This window comes from Aythya marila (assembly GCF_965140915.1).
Source record: "Aythya marila genome assembly, chromosome: 1".
Taxonomy (NCBI): domain Eukaryota; kingdom Metazoa; phylum Chordata; class Aves; order Anseriformes; family Anatidae; genus Aythya; species Aythya marila.
Genome location: NC_139042.1, coordinates 150,151,683 through 150,174,862, shown reverse-complemented (window position 1 = coordinate 150,174,862; position 23,180 = coordinate 150,151,683). Strand labels below are relative to the sequence as shown.

The following is a 23,180-nucleotide window of genomic DNA, read 5'->3' as shown; positions in this document are numbered from 1 at the left end:
GGCGGGGGGTGCTCCTGGACCTCGTTCTTACCAACAGGGATGGCCTTGTTAGGGATGTGAAGGTTGGGGACAGCTTGGGATGCAGCGACCATGAGATGATGGAGTTCCAGATGGAGCTAGGCAAAGGAAGTAAGGCTAAAAGCAGGATTGCTTCCATGGACTTATATGAAGAGCCAGCTTTGACCTCTTCCGGGACCTGCTTGGGAGTATCTCATGGGATAGGTTGCCAGAAGGCAAGGGTGCTTGTGAGAGCTGGGCTACATTTAAGCAGCACTTCTTCCACGCTCAGGATCAGTACATCCCGAGGAATAGGAAATCAGGGAAGGGGGGCAGGAAACCCGTGTGGATGAGCAAGGAGCTCATCAATAAGATCAAAAGGAAGAGGAAGGTCTATGAAATACAGAAAAAGGGCCTGTCCACTCGGGAGGAGTATAGATGTGTTGTCAGGGCCTCCAGAGACGCAACGAGGAAGGCTAAAGCCCACCTAGAGATGAGGCTTGCAAAAGAGATAAAGGATAATAAGAAGGGTTTTATCAAGTATGTAAACAGCAAGAGGAAGACTAGGAATACAGTGGGTCCCTTGCTGAATGAGGGGGGTGTCCTGGTCACGGAAGATGCTGAGAAGGCAGAGATACTGAATGCTTTCTTTGCTTCAGTCTTTGCTTCAAGGACACTCCGCCGGGACTCCTCGCCCCTGGCAATAGGACAAGGGGTCTGGGAAATGGAGGGCTCCCCCCTGGTGGACATGAGAGAGGTTCGGGAGCGTTTGAGTGGGCTCAACGTACACAAACCCATGGGTCCCGATGGGATGCATCCGCGTGTGCTAAGGGAGCTGACAGACATGATTGCTGAACTGCTCTCTATCGTCTTTGAAAGGTCCTGGAGAACAGGTGAGGTGCCTGAAGACTGGAGGAAAGCCAGTGTCATTCGGATCTTCAAGAAGGGCAGGAAGAAGGATCCAGGAAACTACGGGACAGTAAGGCTCACCTCTGTCCCTGGAAAATTATTGGAGGAGCTTGTTTGGGAAGCCACGCAGGACCAGGACCAGGGACCAGGACAGAATACTCTGTCCCAGAATTCTCCTCTTTATGGTTAAAAAGTATTCATAATTTCAAAACAAGACATCTTCTGCAGAGGAAGTTCTATGGTGCACAGCATATCCAAGCCACAGTTGGGATCTCAAGCTCTCATCTCAGTTTGACTGGCTCATGAAGTTGGCAGTATGCATACAGTTGTTAAACAATCCTTTCCAAACTCTTTAGCCCTAATGTCTAATCTGTGGTGGTTTGCAAAGGAGTTTCTGTGCTTGCAGGGATATGTTAAAGTAGTTTTGTGACAATGCAATGTAGTTTTGGCAGTTGTCTTGCCCTTTTATGCATCTGTAACCTCCTTCCTGCATCCGGAGAAGCTGTGAAGCTTGACATTACAAATCTCTCACGCAGAATATAAACCCCACAAAGTTAAGGTAGTTGTTCATCTTGGAGGGGGGTACGTTTGAATCCAAAACTCATCTTTAGGACAGAAGCAAGGTATTAAGCTCTTTATGTTAATAGGAACATGAGTCTTTCTGCCTGGAACACAATTCAACAGAGCAGTCAACCATTTCTTTAGCTTTGAAGATGCTGAAATTGACCCTGGGTTAAAAAGAGCCAATTCCCAGCCTGTCTCTAAAGATAGTTGTTTAGTGCTAAAATGTGAGATTCCTTCCTGGTACGTGAACATCCTAGTCTTAAGATTTTCAGTACTCAGTCGCGTACCCCAGACTCTCATGTTTTGAGTGGGATTGTACTCCCCTTAGCTAATACGGGAATCCCATTTTTGTGCCTCCAGGGTCAATGGTGTAAGGCACTTAGAAATCATTGTGGATTGTGGTTGTCAATTGCCACGTAAACTAAGGCCATGCAAGTACCTTCTACTCTTTCATCTTCCCTTTCATTTGTTGTCTGGTTACTACTCAATATTACACATTTGGTGAGATGTCCTAAAAAAACATTACATTGTAATGTTAACAACTCTTGTTTTTTCTTTCTGTAGGTCTGCCAGTAGCTGACAAGGTAGAAAGATGACCTTTTCTCTTCCATTCTTGTGAAGTTAGAGGCAGTGCCCGTTTGAACAGCGACTGAGGTTCTGCAATGGTGCAAGTCTATCTTACTCCTTCAAACTCAGTGATGCAGCCAGAGTTTTCAGTAATGAGCTTTCAAGGATTCAACCACTTTCAAGCTTTTGGACAGTGGCAATTATCTGAAAACTTTCCTACAGGTTTATCTTCTTTATTTACGTTTGTTTGCTCTCTCCATCTCATTCAAAGCACTCAGGACTGGTTTGCTTCCCTCTTCTCTGGAAATTTGCACTAGGAACCATTGTTAGAATCAGAATCCTGATCTGAGAGCATGATGAAAAATGTTGCACTCCAACTTGGACACTGGAGAGGAAAACATTCATGTATACATCAGTATTGTACTCAAACAGCTGCTAAAGGTTTGAGCCAAAAACCACTGCAGTCTTATAAAGACTCTCATCACCTCTGTGGATTTCAGAACAGGCCTGTAAGAATTGAACAAAAAGGGAAACTATTGGGTTATGCTAAATAAGGGGTAAGAAACAGTTGGCATATCTGGGACTTTTATTTACCCTTTCTAATAACACAAGAACAAGAAACAATTTGATTAAACTGAGAGCCAGCTTAAAAGGATTTTGACACAGGTGATCTTTAACTTAGGAAAGTACTTAATCTCCATTGACTACAAGATACAGCTGTTAGGGAAAAAAAAAGGAGACTATGCATTTCTTTGGATTTAAATAATGGATCTTCTGCAGTCTATCAATGTTAGTTTGTCATTCAGAATGAATAACATACTCTGGAACATTTCTATTTTGTCCTGGAGTTTGTTGTTCTTAGTTCTGAAGCTGTCTTTCTACATACTAAAGATAACTGCCACTTCTCATATCTTCCCTCTTTCAATCTGCTACTTATTAAGAATATGTAAAACTGCCCCCAAATCTCCTAATACAGACTAAAATCTATGTATTTATTTTTAAAAATGAAAAGAACTTATATATGCTCACAAGAAGTAGTGATTTTATATTGAGTAGAAAGTAGTCATTGAAACAAAGCTGGTTCTTGGTTGATTATGAGACATTCCAGGACATCAATCCTCTTCTATATCATATTCTGCCTCTGCAAAAAATCATAATAAACATGCAGTATTGTATGGCTTTAAACACAAGACTAGAAGCAGCAAGGAAGAACGTGGGAGTCTACCAGGAAAGTGGATCTGTCCCAGAATATTTTGGGGACCAGCTGAGAATCCATGGTAACCTCACTGAAGACAGAGAAGGTGAAGGAAGTCCTCAATGTCCCCAACACAAAACAACTGTAAAACCCAGCAACACTTACCTGCCAGCTTCTGAACTTGAGTCACTGCCAAGCTAATTCACCAAAAGTAGCACCAACAGGGTTTTCCTGTTCTGAGAAGTCACCACCAATGTAACTAGCTCATAGAGTCTCCAAAACTGTTTTACAGAGATGATAGAAAACACGAAGAAAAAGCAGCCTACTTGGGAACACTGAGTTCATTCCACCCTGACTGTAGAAAAGCACTTTAAGTAACCTGAACCTCAAACTCCTCTGCAGTGGCAATTCTTCCCATAACTCCTCATGCTTCCTATATAGCAAAGGTCAAATGATCCCCACCTGGCAGATTTCACTTCACATGTGTGGAGCCAAGAGACCTTGTGGAATAGGCTCATCAACCTGGCTTCAATGTTTTAGGGTTAATTGCTCCTTATCGCTAATAGAAATAACCTGACAAGGGGCTTAGTGGTTAAGAGTTGCCCTAATGAATTAATTACAAAAGGCACATAAGGGTCATATTTCTGCTAGCTAGTCATTCTGTGAGGAAAATTAGTACAGAGCCTGTTAAGATAAATACACATAAATAAAAGAAATAAATAAAAGAAAAAAGAAAATGACCTAAAAGGCAAAATTGCCGTCATAGATTTTCATCTGTCTAGTCATGACAGATAAAGAATATAGCAATCAGAAAGACTTTTCTTGACATTAATGTTATTTAAATTTGCTTTTCTGAGATCTCTTCTTTATGCAGGACTTTTCAAAATCTAGCGCCATGACCTCTGACTGCAGTATTTACTTTGGCTGCATATAAACTATCACGTATAAATGCCAGAATCCAGATCCTCACTCCCTATTCAGGTCAAGGACCGGGCTGAAAGTTTTGGTTTTAATTTGGTTACATGACTACACTGCTAGTGTCATGGTTTCCCCCAGCTGGCAGCTAAGCACCACACAGCCGTTTGCTCCCCCTCCCCCCTCCTTCTCTGGGATGGGGGAGAGAAATAGGAAAATGAAGCCTGTGGGTCAAGACAGAGACAGTTTATTAAGACAGGAAAAAAAAATAGTAATAATAATGAGAATAGTACTGCTACTACTAATGTGTACGGAATAAGTGATGCACAGTGCAATTGCTCACCACCCGCTGACCAACGCCCAGCCTAACCCCGAGCAGCCGGACCCCCATCCCGGCTAGGCACCCCTATATATTGCTCAGCACGACCCCATACGGTACCGAATGCCCCTTTGGCCAGTTTGGGTCAGCTGTCCTGGGTCTGTCCCCTCCCAGCTCCTGCTGCACCCCCAGCCTGCCCACTGCCAGGACAGAGTGAGAAGCTGAAACATCCTTGGCTTGGTGTAAGCTGTGCTCTACAACAATTAAAACATCAGCGTGTTCATCTTAATCCACAACATAGCACCCTACCAGCTCCTTGGAGGAAAATTAACTCTATCCTAGCTGAAACCAGGACAGCTGTTTTCTGGCAGGTTGCAGGGAGAAGATTGGCTGGCTTGGGGGAGCTTCCGTACACCTGGCTTTTAGGCTGCAGCCAAAGCTTTCCTCTAGATCTGGAAGTTTGACGATAGCTGAGTGGTTGGAAAGCTGCCTGGCAGAGAAGGACCTGGGAGTGATGGTGGATAGTCGGCTGAATATGAGCCAGCAGTGCGCTCAGGTGGCCAAGAAGGCCAACGGCATCCTGGCTTGTATCAGGAACAGCGTGGCCAGTGGGTCTAGGTGTGTGATCGTCCCCCTGTACTGGGCTCTGGTGAGGCCGCACCTCAAGTACTGTGTTCAGTTTTGGGCCCCTCGCTACAAGAAGGACATGGAGGTGCTCGAGCAAGTCCAGAGAAGGGCAATGAAGCTGGTGAGGGGTCTGGAGAACAAGTCCTATGAGGAGCGGCTGAGGAAGCTGGGCTTGTGGGTGACCTTATTGCTCTCTACAGATACCTTAAAGGAGGCTGGAGTGAGGTGAGGGTTGGTCTGTTCTCACAGGTGCCTGGTGACAGGAGGAAGGGGAAATGACCTAAAGTTGCACCAGGGGTGTTTTCGGTTGGATCTTAGGAAGAACTTCTTTAATGAAAGGGTTGTTAGACACTGGAACAGGCTGCCCAGGGACATGGGCATAGCTATGAGTGAATAGAGATAGAGGACGTAGATGAACTTTGTCGAAGAGCCAGGTTTAGTGGAACAACTAGTTAGTTATTTGTGCAATTAGATTAAAGCTGCTGATGTAATTGAAGAGTTACAGAAAAAGAGATGAGCCACGACGTATTAGTGCAGTCCTTTATCTTCAGCATTTAAAATAATCCATTACATTTAAGAAACAATTTGCATAAATGACATTTCAGGACAAGGGTATCACAAACAATGCATACAAAACTTCAAATATTCGCATTTTGACAAAGTAAGCTGCTACAGAATGGCATCTTGTTTCACAAGGACAACTTCAGAGTGGAGGCAAGTGCATTTCAGCCACAGTAGCATAAACAGCATGCAAAACATGACTTTTAACAGATGCAATGTCCATGTTTGAAACATTAAATAAAAATTAAGATACATTGAACAAGCACTTGAAACATAGGCCATGCTATAAAATGCCCCAAAATTAAACAATGCATGTAATGCAATGCATGTATTATGATAGAATGGTCATAGTCACGTTAGACGTGTTCTTCCAATGTTCCTAAGACCCTGTTTTGGTTGAAGCTCAAAGTAGTTTCTTCCCAAGATGTTATTTCTAAAGACGTAGCAAATCACTAAGACGTAATCTCCCATTGCTTTGGAAAAAGCATTCTCCTCCTCCTGATTTTGAATTGCATTTCAAATTTTCATATCAAGTTGAACAAACCTGTTTTACCTAGTGGCACAATTACTATGTTCTAAGAGTTCCTTTCTCAGGTTTTTCAGGCTTCAGGAAATGTTCCCTTCAAAATACATACTCTGCTTCATTTTGTGCGATGTTTTTACAAGGGATAGAACAGAAGTGCACTAGAGCAATTTATTTTCTAACAAGGCATTTTGAAGAAAGTTTTCATATCATGTACCTGTGGCCAAGGTCCTTGGACACTGAGGAACAACTGACTAGAAGTCATTTCCCTTACTAAAAAAAGTACACAAATCTGTAAAAATGGACTACAAAACCACAGTGCTGGTAATGCCCTTTTTTTTTTTTTTTAGACCTTTATGATAGACATGATATACATTACTAAATGTATGTACACAATTTGTGTGGCACATTGAACTTCTATGGGCAAGTTTTGTATCAATAAAAATAGACTAATATAAAATGTTAAAAACAAGCTATTTAACTTGTATCACATGATTTTATATATGACATTTTAAAAGGACCATTATATATTAAATGATCATTTTCAAGTACATTATGATTCAATTTCATAGACAAGAACATGTCTATACTAAGTATTCCAGCAGTATCTATTACCAATAATCTGAAATATGCAAAATATAATTTGTAAACTTAGAAACTTAATCCCATATCTCTCCATTTTAAACCTACTCAATTTCTGTATGCAAGATTCTTGTCTTAAACGGGAACAAAGTATTGGAGTATAATCTGCACAAATTTTGGCACAAAAGCCAAAAGTACTTCTCACACAGACCCAGTGAGAATAAATATAATCATATTTTCAAGAATGACTAGTAATTTGGGTTTCTGCTTTGCAGACACAAGAATATCCAGAATACATTTTGAAAAACTTAGGCCCTCAACCAACAGAATACAGAAAGCAGAAGGTGAAATTGTTCTGCTGTACTCTAAGATCACTCCCAATGATAATATGCTTTTGAGAATAAAGGTCAGAATGCCCTAAGTTAAAAATTCTTAATACCCATTAAGATCAAAGATCAGTATATACACAAATTAGAGGTTAGACTTAAGATCTGTATGACCTCCACTAGATAAATATTATATACAGACATTTGCTTCCCCACCCCAACCCCATGGCCAACATTACGCTTAAGTGTTTATCTTTAAACTCACCATTACAGTTGACAAGTATTGAATGTTCTTATTTAAAACAGTGAATGCTTCTTCTGTAACTGCTATTCTCAAAACAGCTTATAATACTGGCATTCCTTAATGTAACATAGGCTAAGTTCTAGTTCCAGTAATTGCAGGAGTACCAGAAGTTGGCCTAATATGAACCTTTTTTCTTCAAATTCTTTTCAGAATGATAGTTTTATTAGACTTTGCTCTAAAAAAATACAACATAAGCATAGTACATTTTATCTACAAATTTGTCATCTCATAATTGCATTGCTATATGTAAATATATATATTTTTTAAAAACATTATGGTTTAATGGTGGCAAAAAAGTATTTCGCCAGCTCTTTCCCACTGCAAATCGTAATAAATGCTTGCCTTTAAAAGGTAGTATTTCACTATTACAAGTGGCACAATCCATTAAGCAGGCTTAGTCTAAAATATATATATAATGTAGTTGAAATTAGTTTCTTTCCAGTGGATTTCAGAAACTATCCGCATTTTATAAAATGTTTCATTACCAGTCACTGGAGCGGTCTCTTCAAGCTGGGGAGTCAGATCACCATGTCTATTATGAAAACTGAAGGTAAAAGAAAGGGGTACAGAAATAGATTTTTCAATTGGTAGGTGCTTCTGTTTCTGTTTTCCCTATTGGTGCCTCAGGAAAAAGTAGTTTCCTAAGTATGTTTGCATAGAATGGTCCATACACTTGTTTATTAAAGTTTACAATGCTTGCATACTGAGATCCAACAAATTCCATCTCTGTCTGAATCACAGAAAGGCCTCCTGGCACAGCAGGCATACACTTCTGGAAACTTGGAAGAGCAAGCAAGCTTTTCATGAATAACTGGATCCGTTTATCTGAAACATAATATAAAGCATGCTCAGAACAAATGTAAATGCAAGATGAAACCATACTCACTTCACAAGCACCCTGTAACTCAGCACAAGAAATCCAACAATCTAGATAACTATCCTCTCCCTTTCCCAAGCCCATCTTGCAGAGTGAAACACTGAAAGTTTTTGACAGCTGACTCCTGCAAGGCAGACCTGTTCAACAAGTTAGCAAGTCCACTTCCTTTCAGGTAAAAAAGGAAAACACTCAGGTTTAAACCCAAACTGACAGAAGAGAGATGAGTATCACACATTTTCTATATTCCCCTCCAGAAATCTAGTATCTCTAAGCTTGTTTGCAAGGACACAAACTTTCTAGCTACAACTAACCATGCTCCGCAGCATACCAACAGCATAGCCCCCCAGTAAACAATATTTCTTTACTCTTTTGACACAGTATTTTACTGCTGTAAGAAAGTGGCTTTTAAGCATAATTAGAAAGCTGGTTGAGATCACTGGAGGTAAGTTTTAAACTTAGCAGCTTATACAGACACATACAGTAAGATAATTATGTGTTCTTACTAACCGATCAAGGAACAGACAGGATTATTCTCTTCAACAATACTAGCAATTTGACCCATTAAATTATTCTGCGTTTCTGCATTGAGAGTAGGAAGACCTCTTTCAGATAGAGACCCATTCACTTTGCTGCAAATCTGGACACCAATAGCATTCAGAGCTTCCTTCAAATCAAAAGTTCTGGAAGAAAGAAAGAAAAGAAAAGAAACTTTTATGGCTTCCGTAGCAGTTTCAGGTGAATTCACTACTCCTTTTTCCTTTTGTTTTCACTGCGGAGAGCAGGCTGAGAGTATAGATGAAGTTGTCATTTGATCTTGCAGATGTGTACTTCTACAGATACATGAGAAATCTTTGCCTGTAAGATAAGGATACTAATTGGGATTCAAGTGGGAAAAGTCATTTTAAGTGTGCAGCGATGACACCAATTCACTTTGACCTTATGCTTACATATTATCCAGAGCCAAATTCATAACATTTCATGAGGAAAAAAGTAAAATAACTTCATTTGAAACACTAAGACCCCCATGAGACTTGCTTGTAGTGCAAGTTGCAGTAGTATTAGCAGCAGACAGATAGCTTAAACTACCTAGAGTAAGTTTGAAGGAACTGGCAAAAATGACTTGGTGGATGTACTGCCACAGCCTCTCAGGTATTAGAACAGTCCAATTGGAATGGATCTATAAAGATCATTGAGCCTAAATGGATGACCACTTCAGGACTAACCAAAAGTTAGAGTATATTAAAGGCATTACCCAAACACTTCTTGAATACTGACAGGCACAAGTAATCAACCAACTCCTGTTACAGCATATGATCACCCTCACAGTAAAGAAAGTTTTCCTTTTTACCTAGTCTGAACCTCTCTTGATGCAGCTTTGTACCATTCTTATTTATTCTGTCATTGGTTACCAGAGAGAACAGATCAGCACAGAGTCCAGAGAAGGGTGACGAAGCTGGTGAGGGGTCTGGAGAACAAGTCCTATGAGGAGAGGCTGAGGGAGCTGGGCTTGTTCAGCCTGGAGAAAAGGAGGCTCAGGGGTGACCTTATCACACTCTACTACGGGTACCTTACAGGAGGCTGGAGTGAGGTGAGGGTTGGTCTGTTCTCCCATGTGCCTGGTGACAAGATGAGGGTGAACAGGCTAAAGTTGTGCCAGGGGTGATTTAGGTTGGATATTAGGAAAAACATCTTTAGTGAGAGGGTTGTGAGACATTGGAACGGGCTGCCCAGGGAAGTGGTGGAGTCACCATCCCTGGAAGTCTTTAAAAGACGTTTAGATGTAGAGCTTAGGGATATGGTTCAGTAGAGGACTTGTTAGTGTTAGGTCAGAGGTTGGACTTGATGATCTTGAGGTCTCTTCCAACCTAGACATTTCTGTGATTTCCCTTCCTTGGGAGTGGTAGAGCAGTAAGATCACCTCTCAGCCTCCTTTTCTCCAGACTAACCAACCCAAGTGTCCTCAGTTTCTTCTCCTTATAGGACATGCCTTCCAGCTCCCTTACCAGCCTTGTTGCCCTCATCTGGATGCTTTCAAGTACCTTAACATCCTTTTTATATTGTAGAGTCCAGAACTGCACACAATATCCAAGGTGAAGCTGCACCAATGCAAAATATATTGTGGAAGAGAATCACCTCCTGTGACTGGCTGGCTGTACTGTGTTTAATGCACCCTAAAATGCAGTTGCCCTTTTGGTTGCAAAGGCATGCTGCTGGCTCACATTGAGCCTGCTGTTGACCAGCACCCCAGATCCTTTTCTGCAGGGCTGCTCACTAGCCACTTGGCTCCCAGCACGTACTCATAGCTTGTGTTATCAAGACTATACAAGTGAACTTTAGGGCTAGGCTCCAAAGTCTGCAAAAGTTACACCATCAAGACTAAGACTTCATTAAAAAACAACTTTGAAAATGTGTCAAGTGCAGTGTACTTCCATTGTATAGGGCTTCAGATGGCACTAAATTTTCATCTGTATCTATTATCAACAAGCAGTGGCTATGACATTTGAACTGTTCCCAGGAGTTCTCAGATCCACTTGGTTATTTCCTGTTAACAAATACGAGGAGTGATAAACAAGGCCTTACTTCTTGCTCATGCCTTCAAGAAGAGGAACGGAGACCCTTTTCAGTTGGTCAGCAAAATCCGGCACATCTACAATTGCTGCACCCACCATATTGTTTGTTATGAGGCAAACACAAGCTATTATTTTTAACTGATTCAGCTTTTCTCTCAACTCTTGAAGACGAACTTCATCTGTTATTAGAGTCTAGAAGCAGAACAATAATACCGGTTTAGGAATATGGAGGAAAGAGACAGGATTTAGTCATGAAACATTAACATTTTCAATTAACAAACATACAAAGTCAGAAGAAACAGCAGCCAAAGTGTTCTGAATATGAAGTACTGCACAAAGTGACATTATGAGTACCAGAAGTCAGTCTGTGGTAGGGAAGAAAAGTAATGCCTCCAGTTCAGAGAACACTGAAGAAACTGCTTTTTTATTTTTCCTCACTGACAACAATTTGTGGCCAACAGTTCAGCCCACAATATCAGATGCTTGGGGAATCCAGGGAACATGGAAGTGATCAGAGTTACAGACAAAATAGTCTTCTGGATTTAGCTGTCCTTTGAAAAATGCCATAATCTGCAACTGATGGGTAGTGATGAACAGCTGTGCATGACAAACCAGTTTAACCAGAGCAATTTCCGCAAGCCACCTATAACCTACTACAAACTAAAAAGCCAGCTGATCATTCCAAAAATGCAATTCCCACAGCAAGATCTGGTTTTGTGTTTTTTTTGTTTCCTTTTTAAGGTTATAGAATGAGCTCATTCTATCAAATCCCACCCCCCACACACACTGAGAAGCAGGGAATTAACATCCAGCTGTTTGTAGTAATTTCATACTGTGACAATGTGACAACCTAGATCCAGAGGATATCTGTATATAGCTCTTATTCAAAATTGTTGAAAGGAAGGTAAAAGAAAGGTAGTGTCCCTTTCTTCCACTCAAAGGGCATGCTAAGAGCATCCCTACATAGCTTCCAAGTTCTCTGCCAAGCCACTAACTATAGCTAAGATGTTCACTGCAGTTGATAATTTTAACCCTGACTGACAGCCAATTTCAAGCTGACTTTATTTAAAGCAGCAGAGGTCAGTAATCGGTAGCAGGAGGGAAAACTCAATGATTCTCGAAGCAGTAGTTTATATGCATTGAAAAATGGTGAGTATCTACCGTAGGGAGAGCTTCATGTTTTTAAATGATTGAGCGTAAGGACGATTCACAGCTTGATCCCACCAATCCCTGTTTCTGCTGTGAGGAAAACCAAGACACCACAGACAGTTCCCTCAAAAAGAAAGCAAACCAAGTGCTGTCAGTACAAGGCCCAGCCTTTGGCCATGGCTCAGACTGCTCTTAGGGCAGAGCTGGTGAGCTATGACTAAATAGAGAGAAAGCACCCTAAACTTTTCTAGTTGATGACTTGTCTATCTCATAGTCCAGAAAATGAGACTAGCATATACTCTCCAATTTCCTAGTTTACTATTCAGAAGATTAAGAACTGCAAGAGAATATTCATTTATTGTCATTAATATCAGGATTATTATACTGCAGGAATATTTTCTTATAGCTAGAACTCTGAAGACACTGGAACACACTTACTTCTGGAATTGTTTTGTGGTAATCCCATTGTAACAGTTTCAAGTAGCCATTGTTTAGCACCAGTGTAGGACTAATATTTGATTTAGAACTATGATCAGCACCAGAGGATGATGAAGATTCATCAGAAATGGATGACAATTCATCTTCTATTGATTCTTTTATCCATTCCGTTGTGAGATCCAGAGCACCTATGCATTGCAAATCAGCAGATTTATTGCATGCTTCCATCAAAATAAGCAGTAGCTTGAGGAAGAGTTACATATACATAAATAAGATTAAAGTATTTCTAAAAATTAATCATAGTTGATGCTAGGCCTTCATAGAAGTCAATTTCTCCTTCACTTTTCACTGACCATCCACTGATCACCTTAATATTCTAGCTAGTTTGCATAAACCCAACAATAAATTGTTAGATTTCAACCAAGATTTTGTAGGAGTAAACAAAAATTAAGTCCAAGACCCCAAACCACTTTTTCCTCTTTCAGGGAGGCCATTTATTTGTTGGGGCACAAGGCTGGAAAGAAGAGGTGAAAGAAAGTATATCAACAATGAATGAAAGTTTTTAAAGAGTTCTTTGACAGCCTGCATATGTGAACACTGCAGACTTTATCAGTAGCTCAGGGTTCCCATTTTAGAAGCCTCTGCTTCAGATGTCAGTAAGCTTACTTCCCCCCCCCAAAAACATTCTCCTAAAGACCACTTAGCAGTAGTATACGGAATCTGAAGTAGTGGATGAAGTTGACCTTAAGAAACTTTTCAGAGCTTGTGTTTTGTTTATTAAAAAGATACTGATCCCATCCCTTCCAACTTCCAGGCACATTGTTTTTCCTTGTTTACCTCAGACTATCAGATTTCCTGGCTACAAAAGAGAAAGTCTCACCTTTCAATATGGAGGGCTACTGTCTGGAGGCAGAAAAGAGCCACTGTTGTTTCTTTAGATACCAATCAATTAGACAAATACAAATTTGGCAGAAAATGCCACAGGTAACAGATGAAAATGCTTAAAAACAGACTAAGCAATTAACCATTGGTAGCTTGCTTGTCAAAGAACTTTTTGTATTACTTTCTTCTTTTCCAAAGAAGAAATTGGAATTTTCCTCTAAGTAGCTGTAATTGAGAGACTTTATAGCATGTCTTTAAACAGTTTTTTTTTTTTTTTAAAGTAAAGGTTTAAGTAAAATACAGCATGATACCTACTTGGTGTTTCTTCGAGAATTTCCTGGAATTTTGTTCTTTCATAGTCCACCAAGTTACGCTGAAGGTACGGTCTAAGGCACTGAATTGTATAATTGGCCATATCCATTTTCATCAGGTCCAGAACATGGAATATTTGTCTGAAGAGAGAAAGTTTAAAGTAAGGTAATTAGAATAGACTATATATTTTAAACAGTATATGCATTAGCACTGTAAGCCCAGTTCTAGAAGGAGCCTCCTTCATTGGTATCAGTGTAGCAGACAACGTTACTTATTTACCAAGATACCCAAAGGATGCATGCAATAAGCAGTTCAAGGAGGAACAGTAAGAATATGCCCTTTTAATTTTATAAGGATGAAGAAGACCAAACCAGCTGTCTCAGAAATGTATGTTATTGTAAGAGTGCTTTTTGTTGTTGTTCAGTGGCTTAACTATTCAGATTTCATAGTTTTAATCTAGGTGTTCTACCCATTTCATTAAGGTAAACATAATATTCCAGTCGCAGAATGCCATAGCACCGCTCCCTCAGCTGTAATGCTTCTGCTTCTACTTTGAAAACTGGTATTATGCAGATTGCCATCACTGAAGACTAGGACTTTTTCCCCCCTTCTTCCACTGCCCAGTACGCTCTATCAGGTTAGAGATTTCCCCCCCGCCCCCCGTATAAAAACAGCTAAATACCAACCTCAGCAATTCTACGATATTGTCAGTTGCTTTTAACTGTTTTATATCGTTGTCTCTAATTGGAGCACATAACTTCCCCATAGTATTGATGATATAGTTAGCTAGCCCATGAATATCAACAGCATTGTGTTCTGCCTGCTGTCTTATAAGATCCGTATCTAGAACTTCACAAATTTGATTTTGAATCCTGTTTGCTCCAGGAGTCAGGAAGGAAAGAAGAATCTAAAGTAGGGGGAAAAAATGAAAAGCTTATCAATAAAATAAAAGCACTTAGTTAACATGCTAAAATATTAAGTTCAAGTGTATTTAGCTGACTAACAAGATATATTAAGACTTGACATCATCTAAAGTAGCAGGAAAAAGCCATATTAAAAGGATCACAGTACAGTTCTGAAAAAACACTCGAAGTCTGCTGACATGCTTTCTGGTTCAGACTCTTTCAAAAATCTTACGTTAGTAAATTCTTGCTCTACAGGGCAGCTTCCCCATTTTTGGAAGACTTTGTATTGTGAGAAGATTGAAGATTTTTATGTTCCTTCTTGCACTGATCACGAGAGAATCTATTTGGGCAGGTACAATCACATTTATACTCCTGGTCATGCACTGAACTCAGAATGTAGCCAAACTAGTACAGGTGCAAAGCTTTGAGAAAGGAGCTGATTTGCAGCTAACCACCCTGCAACAAAAGCTGATTGGACATACTACTATGTGTGTAGCCATATTCACTGTTAATACAAATCTATTTTAGACTCCTATTGCTACTGTAGTTCTGAATAAGTTTCTTCTTAGAAGTAGGAACTTGAAGGTGTTGGCTTTTTTGTAAGTTAACAGACCCTTCAGTGAAATAAGAGGCTATCAGACCTAAGCTGCAAAAACAGTATTGGAGGGGGAGTAAAAAAAAAAAAGTTACCTCCTTTATTTCCTCAAAGAGTTTGATAGCATGTTCATATTCTGGAGGATCTTCATTCAGTTCCGATTCCAAATGATCCCAAAATGCCTTATGTACAATTCGTTTCACTGTGCCCACTAAGCTGTGGAATAAGTCAATTACAGACAGAGAAAGAGACTACTAAATAGCTTTCATCCTTGGTCAAAGTGCTTTAGGTTAGCCTAATGATTTTTTGGGAAGCACAACTCATTGACACTCGTCACGACCTGCAACACTATCTTTCTTGTGCTGTGGATCATCAGCTCCTAAAACATGATTTACACCAAGAAGTCTTTCCTAAAACATTACTTTAGGAAACGGTGCTAGCAATTCAGATTTAGACATACCTTCCCTTTTTCCTTATCAAATACATACTGATTCACTAACTGTGTGTGTTATGTGCTAAGTCTTAAAAACTATTCCTTTGTATAGCCAATTATCACTTAAGGGATTTGCACAATTAAAAACCTGTTTGTCTTTTTACATGTATGCTTTCCAGAGGAAAGATGAGTTTTTTTTTTTTTTTTAAGTCAAAAATGTCTGCAATCAAGAAAGTTTTAAATATATATATACTAGGGCATTTCTGGAGAACTTTTGCATCTCTTCTGAGGTAGTATTAGAGATAAGCTTATGATGAGCTTTACCTTCTTATCACCATAGGACAAAGATGCTACTATAGGTTACATAGAAGCCCATCATTTCATCTTTTCCACAGAACACCACTCCTCATCTTCACTAAAGGAATTGATATGGCATTAGCCTTTTACTTTCCACATTATATTTAAGACAGAGCATCATATTCTCCAAGACAGCATATCAACTCAGCTGGACTACAGAATTTGTTCTGAGCAAGAGACCTGACTCCTAGAGTTGTTATAAAAATCCATAGGCATTCAGAAATGCAACAGGTTTGTTTTTTTGTTTGTTTGTTTGTTTTCTGGGGGTAGGTTGCTGTTATTTTTGTTTTCTTTTTATTTTAGGTGCTCCTGCATTTCTCCTCTCTTCTCAAACTGCTTTATTTTTTTTTTTTTGCAAAATTCATGTTCCTACCTGTTCTGTGGAAGGTCTTCATGTTTTATGCAGAAATTTGCATTTACAGCAATTTCATGAGCTAATGTCAAGTCTGTCAGATTTCTTGCAGCTGCCATCAGTTCATCAAAAGTAACCATCTTGGGAGGACTTGCTGAAGGAACAAATGATCAAGTCAAAACACTATAGTAGATGAAAGCAATTGAAAGCTTTAATAAAAGTTAGCAGCCTTGCATGAAAGTAATAAGGCAATAAATATTGTTCCTTGATAACTGGACTCTAGTACTTTAGAAGAAACAAGCTAGGATTACCAGACCTTTATATCTTCTTAAAACACTAACTCAGGAAACTCCCAGCTTATCGGGGGTGTGTGCACACGGGTGGGTAATACCACGTAAACCTCATAACATTTTGAGAAGCAGTTTCATATTTTCACATCTTAACTGAGGTGGCTTTTTTCATTTAAAACAAGATCTTATACTCCACAGATTTTCTGTAGACTGTTCTATAAAACCCACCAGAGCAAAAGCACAGGCAGTAACAGATACCAGATTTCCATTATAATCCTGAGCACATGGTAACAGCTACATCATGTCTTTTATTGCCTGTAAAGAAGGTTCTGAAGATACTGACTTAAGAACCCCTCACTTATGTACCATAGCAGATGCATCATTAAGTTATACTCCCTTTTCACAAATATGTATCAAGGATGTGACAGAAACTTTAAAGCAGGAGTAAATTTCTAAAACGCAAGCTTCTAAACTCCCAAATTCTCTCATTTAATTTTTGTGATTGTCCTGTCATTAGTCTTTGGAAGCTTAAAGAACCAGCTGCCAATTGCAGCTCCACTAACATACTGATTTTAATATAAGATTTCACTTATACAGATGCTAAATGAGTTGTGTGTATGATCTAAGAACGCTTACAGATATGAGCATTAAGCACATTTTATGCAGGGTTTTATTTATCAGTGCTCATTCAAAATACCTTCTCTTGTGTAAACACGTTTTCTGTTTGATCCTGGTATTTAATCAAAGAATAAAAAGCTATTGTATTAACTTCATGTACCTTTGTGTAGCCTATAAATTAGTTTTATAATAGATTTAATTTTTAACTGTATGGACCAAACAGAAGAAATCCACCCTTTGCATATAAAGTCACACATAGTTGGTTGAGTGGGAGGTGGGAGACTGCTACCAATGTTAAGATTAGCTTAAGACTAGAATATCCATGGTGGCTCACTCTCTTTAAGCTAAGGGAAGCAGCACACAGGAAGCCCTCACAGGTACAGCTATTAGTGGTATTGCACTCAAAGAGATGCGCTGCTCCACTGCCAAGAGAAAGCCATGCCTTTCCCTAATACTCTTAAACACAGAATCAGACTCCATGGTTCTACCCGCTACGTGAAAGAGAAATAGAATAGGTTCGTCTTCCGTGTCTCTGCATAGCCCAGGTAAGGTTGAAATATGCTTACAAGCTGGGGAACTGGGTTTGCTTGAAGAATCGCTGTTAAAGCTCTGTCTTGAATACTCAGAGTCACTCGAAGAAGCTGTGCTTTCAGAGAGGCGCGAAGAATCTGAATCACTGTTCTGGTCATCGCTGAGAGGCATCGTGATTCACTTTAGCTGATACAGTAAACAAGACCTGAAAGACAAAACACACATCTCACAAAAGCAGCACTTCCTATGTTTTTTGATTCTCAAAGCTGGGCACTGACCATTATACTGTGAACAAGGAAGAAGTAGTCACCTTTCTGAAGAAGTGTTACAAAAAGGATCTGGCTTTACACATGCAGAATCATGCAGTTATTAATAAATGACATCTCTACTTTCTGCTGTTTCATACCTTACTGACTCTAACATAACCATTCTGTAAACTGGTTAGATTTAAAACATAAAGGACCACCCACAGTAAACCCAAAGCTGCTTGCTGTCAGAACGTTGGAAGTTCTGTCTTAAAATGTAAAGGCACTCCATTTCTCACGGTGTTACATCATCCCACCACGTGACTTCACCATCAAGTAATTTTTAGCAATTAGCTTCTTTCCACAAAGAGACTGCACTGAGAGTACAAACTCTGAAGCAAACAAAGAGCTTGCTAGGGAAAAACAGGCAAATAATTCAGAATATTAAGCTTCTGGCAGGGCGTCTCAGGAAGCCTGGCCTGCTGCTTTAGGTGTCTCTTTGCTCACTCTCAGACTGACAATGGCATAGACTCAGTAAGTACTCCTTCAAGGGAGGAAGTGTTTTAATTCAAACAGCAACTCTGAGCCTCTAGCACTACATTCAGCATATGCGACAACCTCATGAGAACTATCATGCTTCATTGTGCTTCTGTCTGCATAAGGAAACTGCCTCCCAGGCAGATAATCCACAACTACAGAGAATTTGGACAGCTGCATAGTTCAATGGAGATGATTAACAGTTCTAACACAGGAAGCAAGTAGTATGTTAACGACCATATTAAAATGAGAAACTGGAAGTCAAGTCATAACTACTCCCAAAGGAATTTGGCCCAGATTCCAAAAGTAGCTGTCCATCTTTGGTTACGGCCACAAAGTATTCTGTAGTAGACTTCATTAAGAGACACAGCCAGTAACGCTTCTATCAGCAAGTTGTTTCACTTGCTGTGAGTCAATGTATTGTAGGGTTGAGAGGTGGGCAAAAGGGGATAAGGATGAAGACTTCTTTATGTTGGCTCCCAGGATCAGATTAGCATGTTTGGTTTCTTGAGTACCAGCTCACGGTGGACATACCTTTAGAACTTGTTGAGTTATTCCACTGATGAATACTTCCCTGTTAATTGAGATGATTAACAGTTAGGTGTTTGTTTCCTCCCTCCTCCTTCCCCAGGAGGAAGGAAGATGTATTTGAGTGCCTTTTTGCTACAATGTTATGCTGGTTTTTGTCAAGAGACTTAGATCAGCAAGAACAGCTGACAGCTTATCAACTTACTGGGGAAGCCAGTAAGAGACTTTTAATCACTGTATAGGAGGTCATAGGTTCTAGACTTACAGCTTTAGCTGTGATACTTCTTTTAACTTTTATTAGAAGTGATAAAATCAACGTTTTAACAAAATTGAAAACAAACAGGTATTTAAAGTAGTGTTGTCTAGACAAGACAGCATGTTGCAAGAAAACCTGGAAAACTAAGAGGCTCTGAGATTTGACTTGGAAATTGCATTTGTCTAAGTTACAATTATGAATGACTCATGTTCATGTTACGCAAGAATCAAGCTATTTCTTCTAGTAAAATTTGTGTTACAGACCTCTAAAGCTGACTAGAAACTACTTGTGATGAGTAACCAAAGTGTAGAAACACTACATGTTCCTGATACGGAACTGCTTACTTATAGTAACCCTACAGAGCCTGCAAAACATACATTAACCCCCATCTATTGCTTCTGGATCAACACCAGAACACACTGTTTCCAGGTTTTCATCATGTAAAAAGCCTCTTTGTGAATATTTTAAGTAACTAACCTTTAAAAAGTTAATGTTGCATGTGGTCCATGGGAAAAAGTGATTAGCGTTGTTAGACGTGTACTGGCCCAAAAGGTCTTGTAAATCCCTCACCTAGTAAGAGCGCTTCGAGATGTATCTAAGGCTCAGGTCTAGGTATTAAGAGAACACAGAAGAGATCACCACAATTAAAGAAAAATTCTCTCATAGTTTATACATCATTTTAAGATCTTTCACTTAGCCGTAAAATTCAAACAACAAATATTCACATTAGTAATATTCAGACTTGTAGAGTGCTCCTAACAGAAGTAGGGAACCAGCCACAGAAGCAAGTCAGCACTGCCATTTTCTATCAGTCTCATACTCAAGACCAAGCAGTTAATGTATACAGGATTTTCATTTCCACCTTAAGTCTTCATATGGCACTTCTAGCAAAGTATATTTTGACGACAAGTCCTTGCATCTCCGAAGATGTTACCTACTTTGATGTACTGGGACCATTCCTGCTCCTGCACATACACAGACAGCAGACGTGCCAGTAGGGGCCTTCAGAAAGTTTGCTTTAAATCAGTTCTAACAATGCAACATCCGAATAAACACCACAATACTTACCACGATGAGTATATTTCCTAGTAGTGTGCCAGAAACGGAATAGTAAAGGAAGAAAGTGGGTGTATTTTGCAAGAATTTAGCAATAATGTTCTGAACTAAGTTTAGGAGAGAAGGTAGAAAGTACAAAGTAAACGCAGGTGAACACACAAGCAGCATCTGGATGCGCCATCTACAGTTTAACCGTGCTGCACAACAGCTAAAAAGGATAAAGGGAAGAGCATTCACTGAGAACATCAAAGAAGTACAAATCAGAAAGGGCTTTTCTAATTACTTACAACAATAGGGCACCGAGTTCCTCCGTCCTTTCTTTACAGCACACACCGAAGGAGCTCTGCCTCACGCCTTGGCAGGCAGCTCAGAGCTTCTCACAAGTTACCGAGGGCTCACACGTAACTTTAAGCGTAGACACGCCGAACAACACCTCAATCTCCCCAAAATCGCCTGACGTTTCCCCGCTCCCCGTGCTGCCGCCGGGGCGCCCCGCGGAGCCCTCCTCCTCCTCCTCCTCCCCCGGCCGGCTCCGGCTCCTCCTCCTCTTCCTCGGCAGCGGCCGAGCCAAACAAACAGCGTCTCCAGGGCCGGGCCGAGGGGGGAGGAAGGAGAAGGGGGGGCCGAGCTCTGCCTGCCCCGCTGAGGCCACCCCGGCCGCCGGGACCCCCGGGGAAGGACCCGGGGATGGGAGCCGCGGCTCCGCGCTGCCGGCGAAGCCCCGCGGCTGCCCGTGCAAAGACAGGACAAGGCAGCTCAGGGCAGCCTGGAGCGGAGCCCACCGCCCCCTAACCCGCCCCCCGCCCCTCAGAGCGGCTCCCCCAGAGCCGCGCTGGCCCCGCGGTGCCGGTGCCGGTCCCGGTGCCCCCCGCTCACCGCAGCTCGGCCTCCTCCGGCGCAGCGCTCGCTGGGGCTTTAAACGCCCCCCCCCCGCCCTTATGTAGCCGGCCCGGGCGCTGAGTGCCTTACCCCGGGCGCGACCATCTCTGGCGGGGCTGTGTCACGCCGTCCTGCCCGCTCGCCGCTGCCAGCCCCGGAGGTTTAGGGCAGTGTTTCCCTTCTCGAATAAACACGGAGCCGGTTTTCTCGCCGTGCCCGGGTCCGAGCGGCAGGCGAGGAGCGGCAGGGGGTGAGAAGGGAGGGATCCTTCGGGGATCTCCCCCCCCCCGGCGCAGAATGGGCGCTGCCGGCGGTGTTTACGGAAGAGCCGCCTCGCTCCGCGCTCGCCCCGCTGAGCGCCGCCTCCCGGGGCCGCTGCGCCCCCACAGCGGAGGGAGGGAGGACAAGGGGTAGAGAGGGCTGCCCGGTGCTGTCAGGGGAAGGGGCAGCGCCTCAGGGCTGTGTCGCCCCCTCTGTGTGCACATGGCTGCGCAGGGAGCTCTAACGAGCTTTGCCTGCCCTCCCGACTGAAGGGGGGTGAGCCCCCCGCCATTTTGTCCCCCCCCCCTTGCTCCTGCCCCCCCCCCGCCATCTTACCGCGGGCGTTCAGCCGCCCCATTGCTCACGGCTGTGGCATTGCGAGGCCCGCCGAGGAACGTGGCACCAAGCACGGAAACACTGTCATTATAAATGCCTGGCTGCTGAACGCACTGACCTCAGGCACCTGGTGATGACCCTGTCACGGTCACCGCCGAGTCCTGTCACGGGGGGATCTGCGCTGCCAGCGCCTCGCCTACCGGGAAGCACGGAGGGCGAAAGGCTGGCAGTCATCTCCGGGGCAGGGACTCACGAAATCAAGCCCTGTGGGATAGACACTGTGTTCACACTGACCAAAGCCCGCTGTAGGTCCTATTAATTCTCCCCCTGCTCTAAAAGCGAGGTGCTTGCTCACAGAGATGCACAGCACCTGTCAGCCCTGCAGCTTTGCTTCGAGTCCAGCCGTCAGAGACATTAAATGGGATTAAGTCCACCAGGCTAATCCGCTTGGTTCCATAAGGGAGACGGTATTTTAAATAACCATTTGTACTGCTTTGCCCCAGTTTTTGCATGTCACGTGGCAATGACGATCAGACAGGCTCATACGAGCTTTGGAGAAGATGGACTGTGACAGCCTACAGCTGGACAACGTTGTGCAGGGCTGTTTTCACTTCCAAAGACATTGTTTATTACCTGCTTCATCCATTTTGGACTGCTGATGCCCTTTGTTAGTTAACCAGCTGTATCATCTAAAACCGTACGAATAGCACTTGGAGCAAACACCAGGGCCCGTGATTCAGGGACCATTTTGTGTACTCCCTCTGTGAGCCAGCAGTTGCGAAAGCCTGTGGTGCTCAGTGGCTCAGCCTGCACATGGGGCAAAAGGGATGCCCCAGCCTCACCATAGTTAGTAAACTAACTTCTAAAAATATGCCAAAAAGGGATGGCTTTAAAACATCATTTTATTTTAGCCACAGCAGTGCCTTTCTGCCACGACACATTAGCTATTTTGGAGACCACTCTAAAGTACCTAGCTTTCTTTATGGCTCTACAGAGAGACAGAGGCATCTGTATGTATCACAGAGGCACTGAGGGCTTGCTTAAAGATTCCAGTGCAAAAGCCAAGAATAAGATAGACACTGCAGTACCCAGCACTTAGCCACCTTTTTGGTTTCAATTCCTTCACTGTCCAGAGACAGTGAAGCTATAGGCTGCTATCTAGATCTTGAAATAAATTACCGACTGTGGAGATTTTCACCACAGAAATGTCACTAATTTCTTATCATCTGCAGCTTCTGAAATGGGAACCAGGAAAATAATTTTGCAGCTTTTAAATTCATTCTAGTCAATTAAGAATATCAGTGTCCATATCTAATGTAGGACATGCAGGCACAAGTTCAAAAGTTAGACTGGTGTCTCTCTTTGGTCTTAATTATTGGCCTTT

At 41.8% G+C, this 23,180-nt stretch overlaps 1 protein-coding gene across 6 annotated transcripts; it reads right to left on the bottom strand.

Moving 5' to 3' along the window:
• Nucleotides 1-5,619: 5,619 nt before the first annotated feature.
• On the bottom strand, nt 5,620-21,480 carry TCP11L2 (t-complex 11 like 2). 6 transcript variants are annotated; one of them, XM_082772717.1, is made up of 12 exons: nt 21,290-21,480; nt 19,742-19,872; nt 19,015-19,054; nt 17,734-17,903; nt 16,281-16,413; nt 15,213-15,333; nt 14,304-14,524; nt 13,621-13,757; nt 12,424-12,611; nt 10,847-11,028; nt 8,774-8,946; nt 5,620-8,214 (listed from the first exon to the last, which is right to left on the bottom strand). In XM_082772717.1, exons 4-12 carry the CDS (start codon nt 17,867-17,869, stop codon nt 7,970-7,972), a joined length of 1,536 nt encoding a protein of 511 aa, XP_082628843.1. In that variant the 5' UTR covers nt 17,870-17,903; nt 19,015-19,054; nt 19,742-19,872; nt 21,290-21,480; the 3' UTR covers nt 5,620-7,969. The 6 variants fall into 6 exon arrangements, with proteins under 6 accessions (XP_082628843.1, XP_082628842.1, XP_082628841.1 ...); XM_082772716.1 differs by lacking the exon at nt 21,290-21,480 and adding an exon at nt 21,197-21,239; XM_082772715.1 differs by lacking the exon at nt 21,290-21,480 and adding an exon at nt 20,608-21,076.
• Between the last annotated feature and the right edge of the window lie 1,700 nt (nt 21,481-23,180).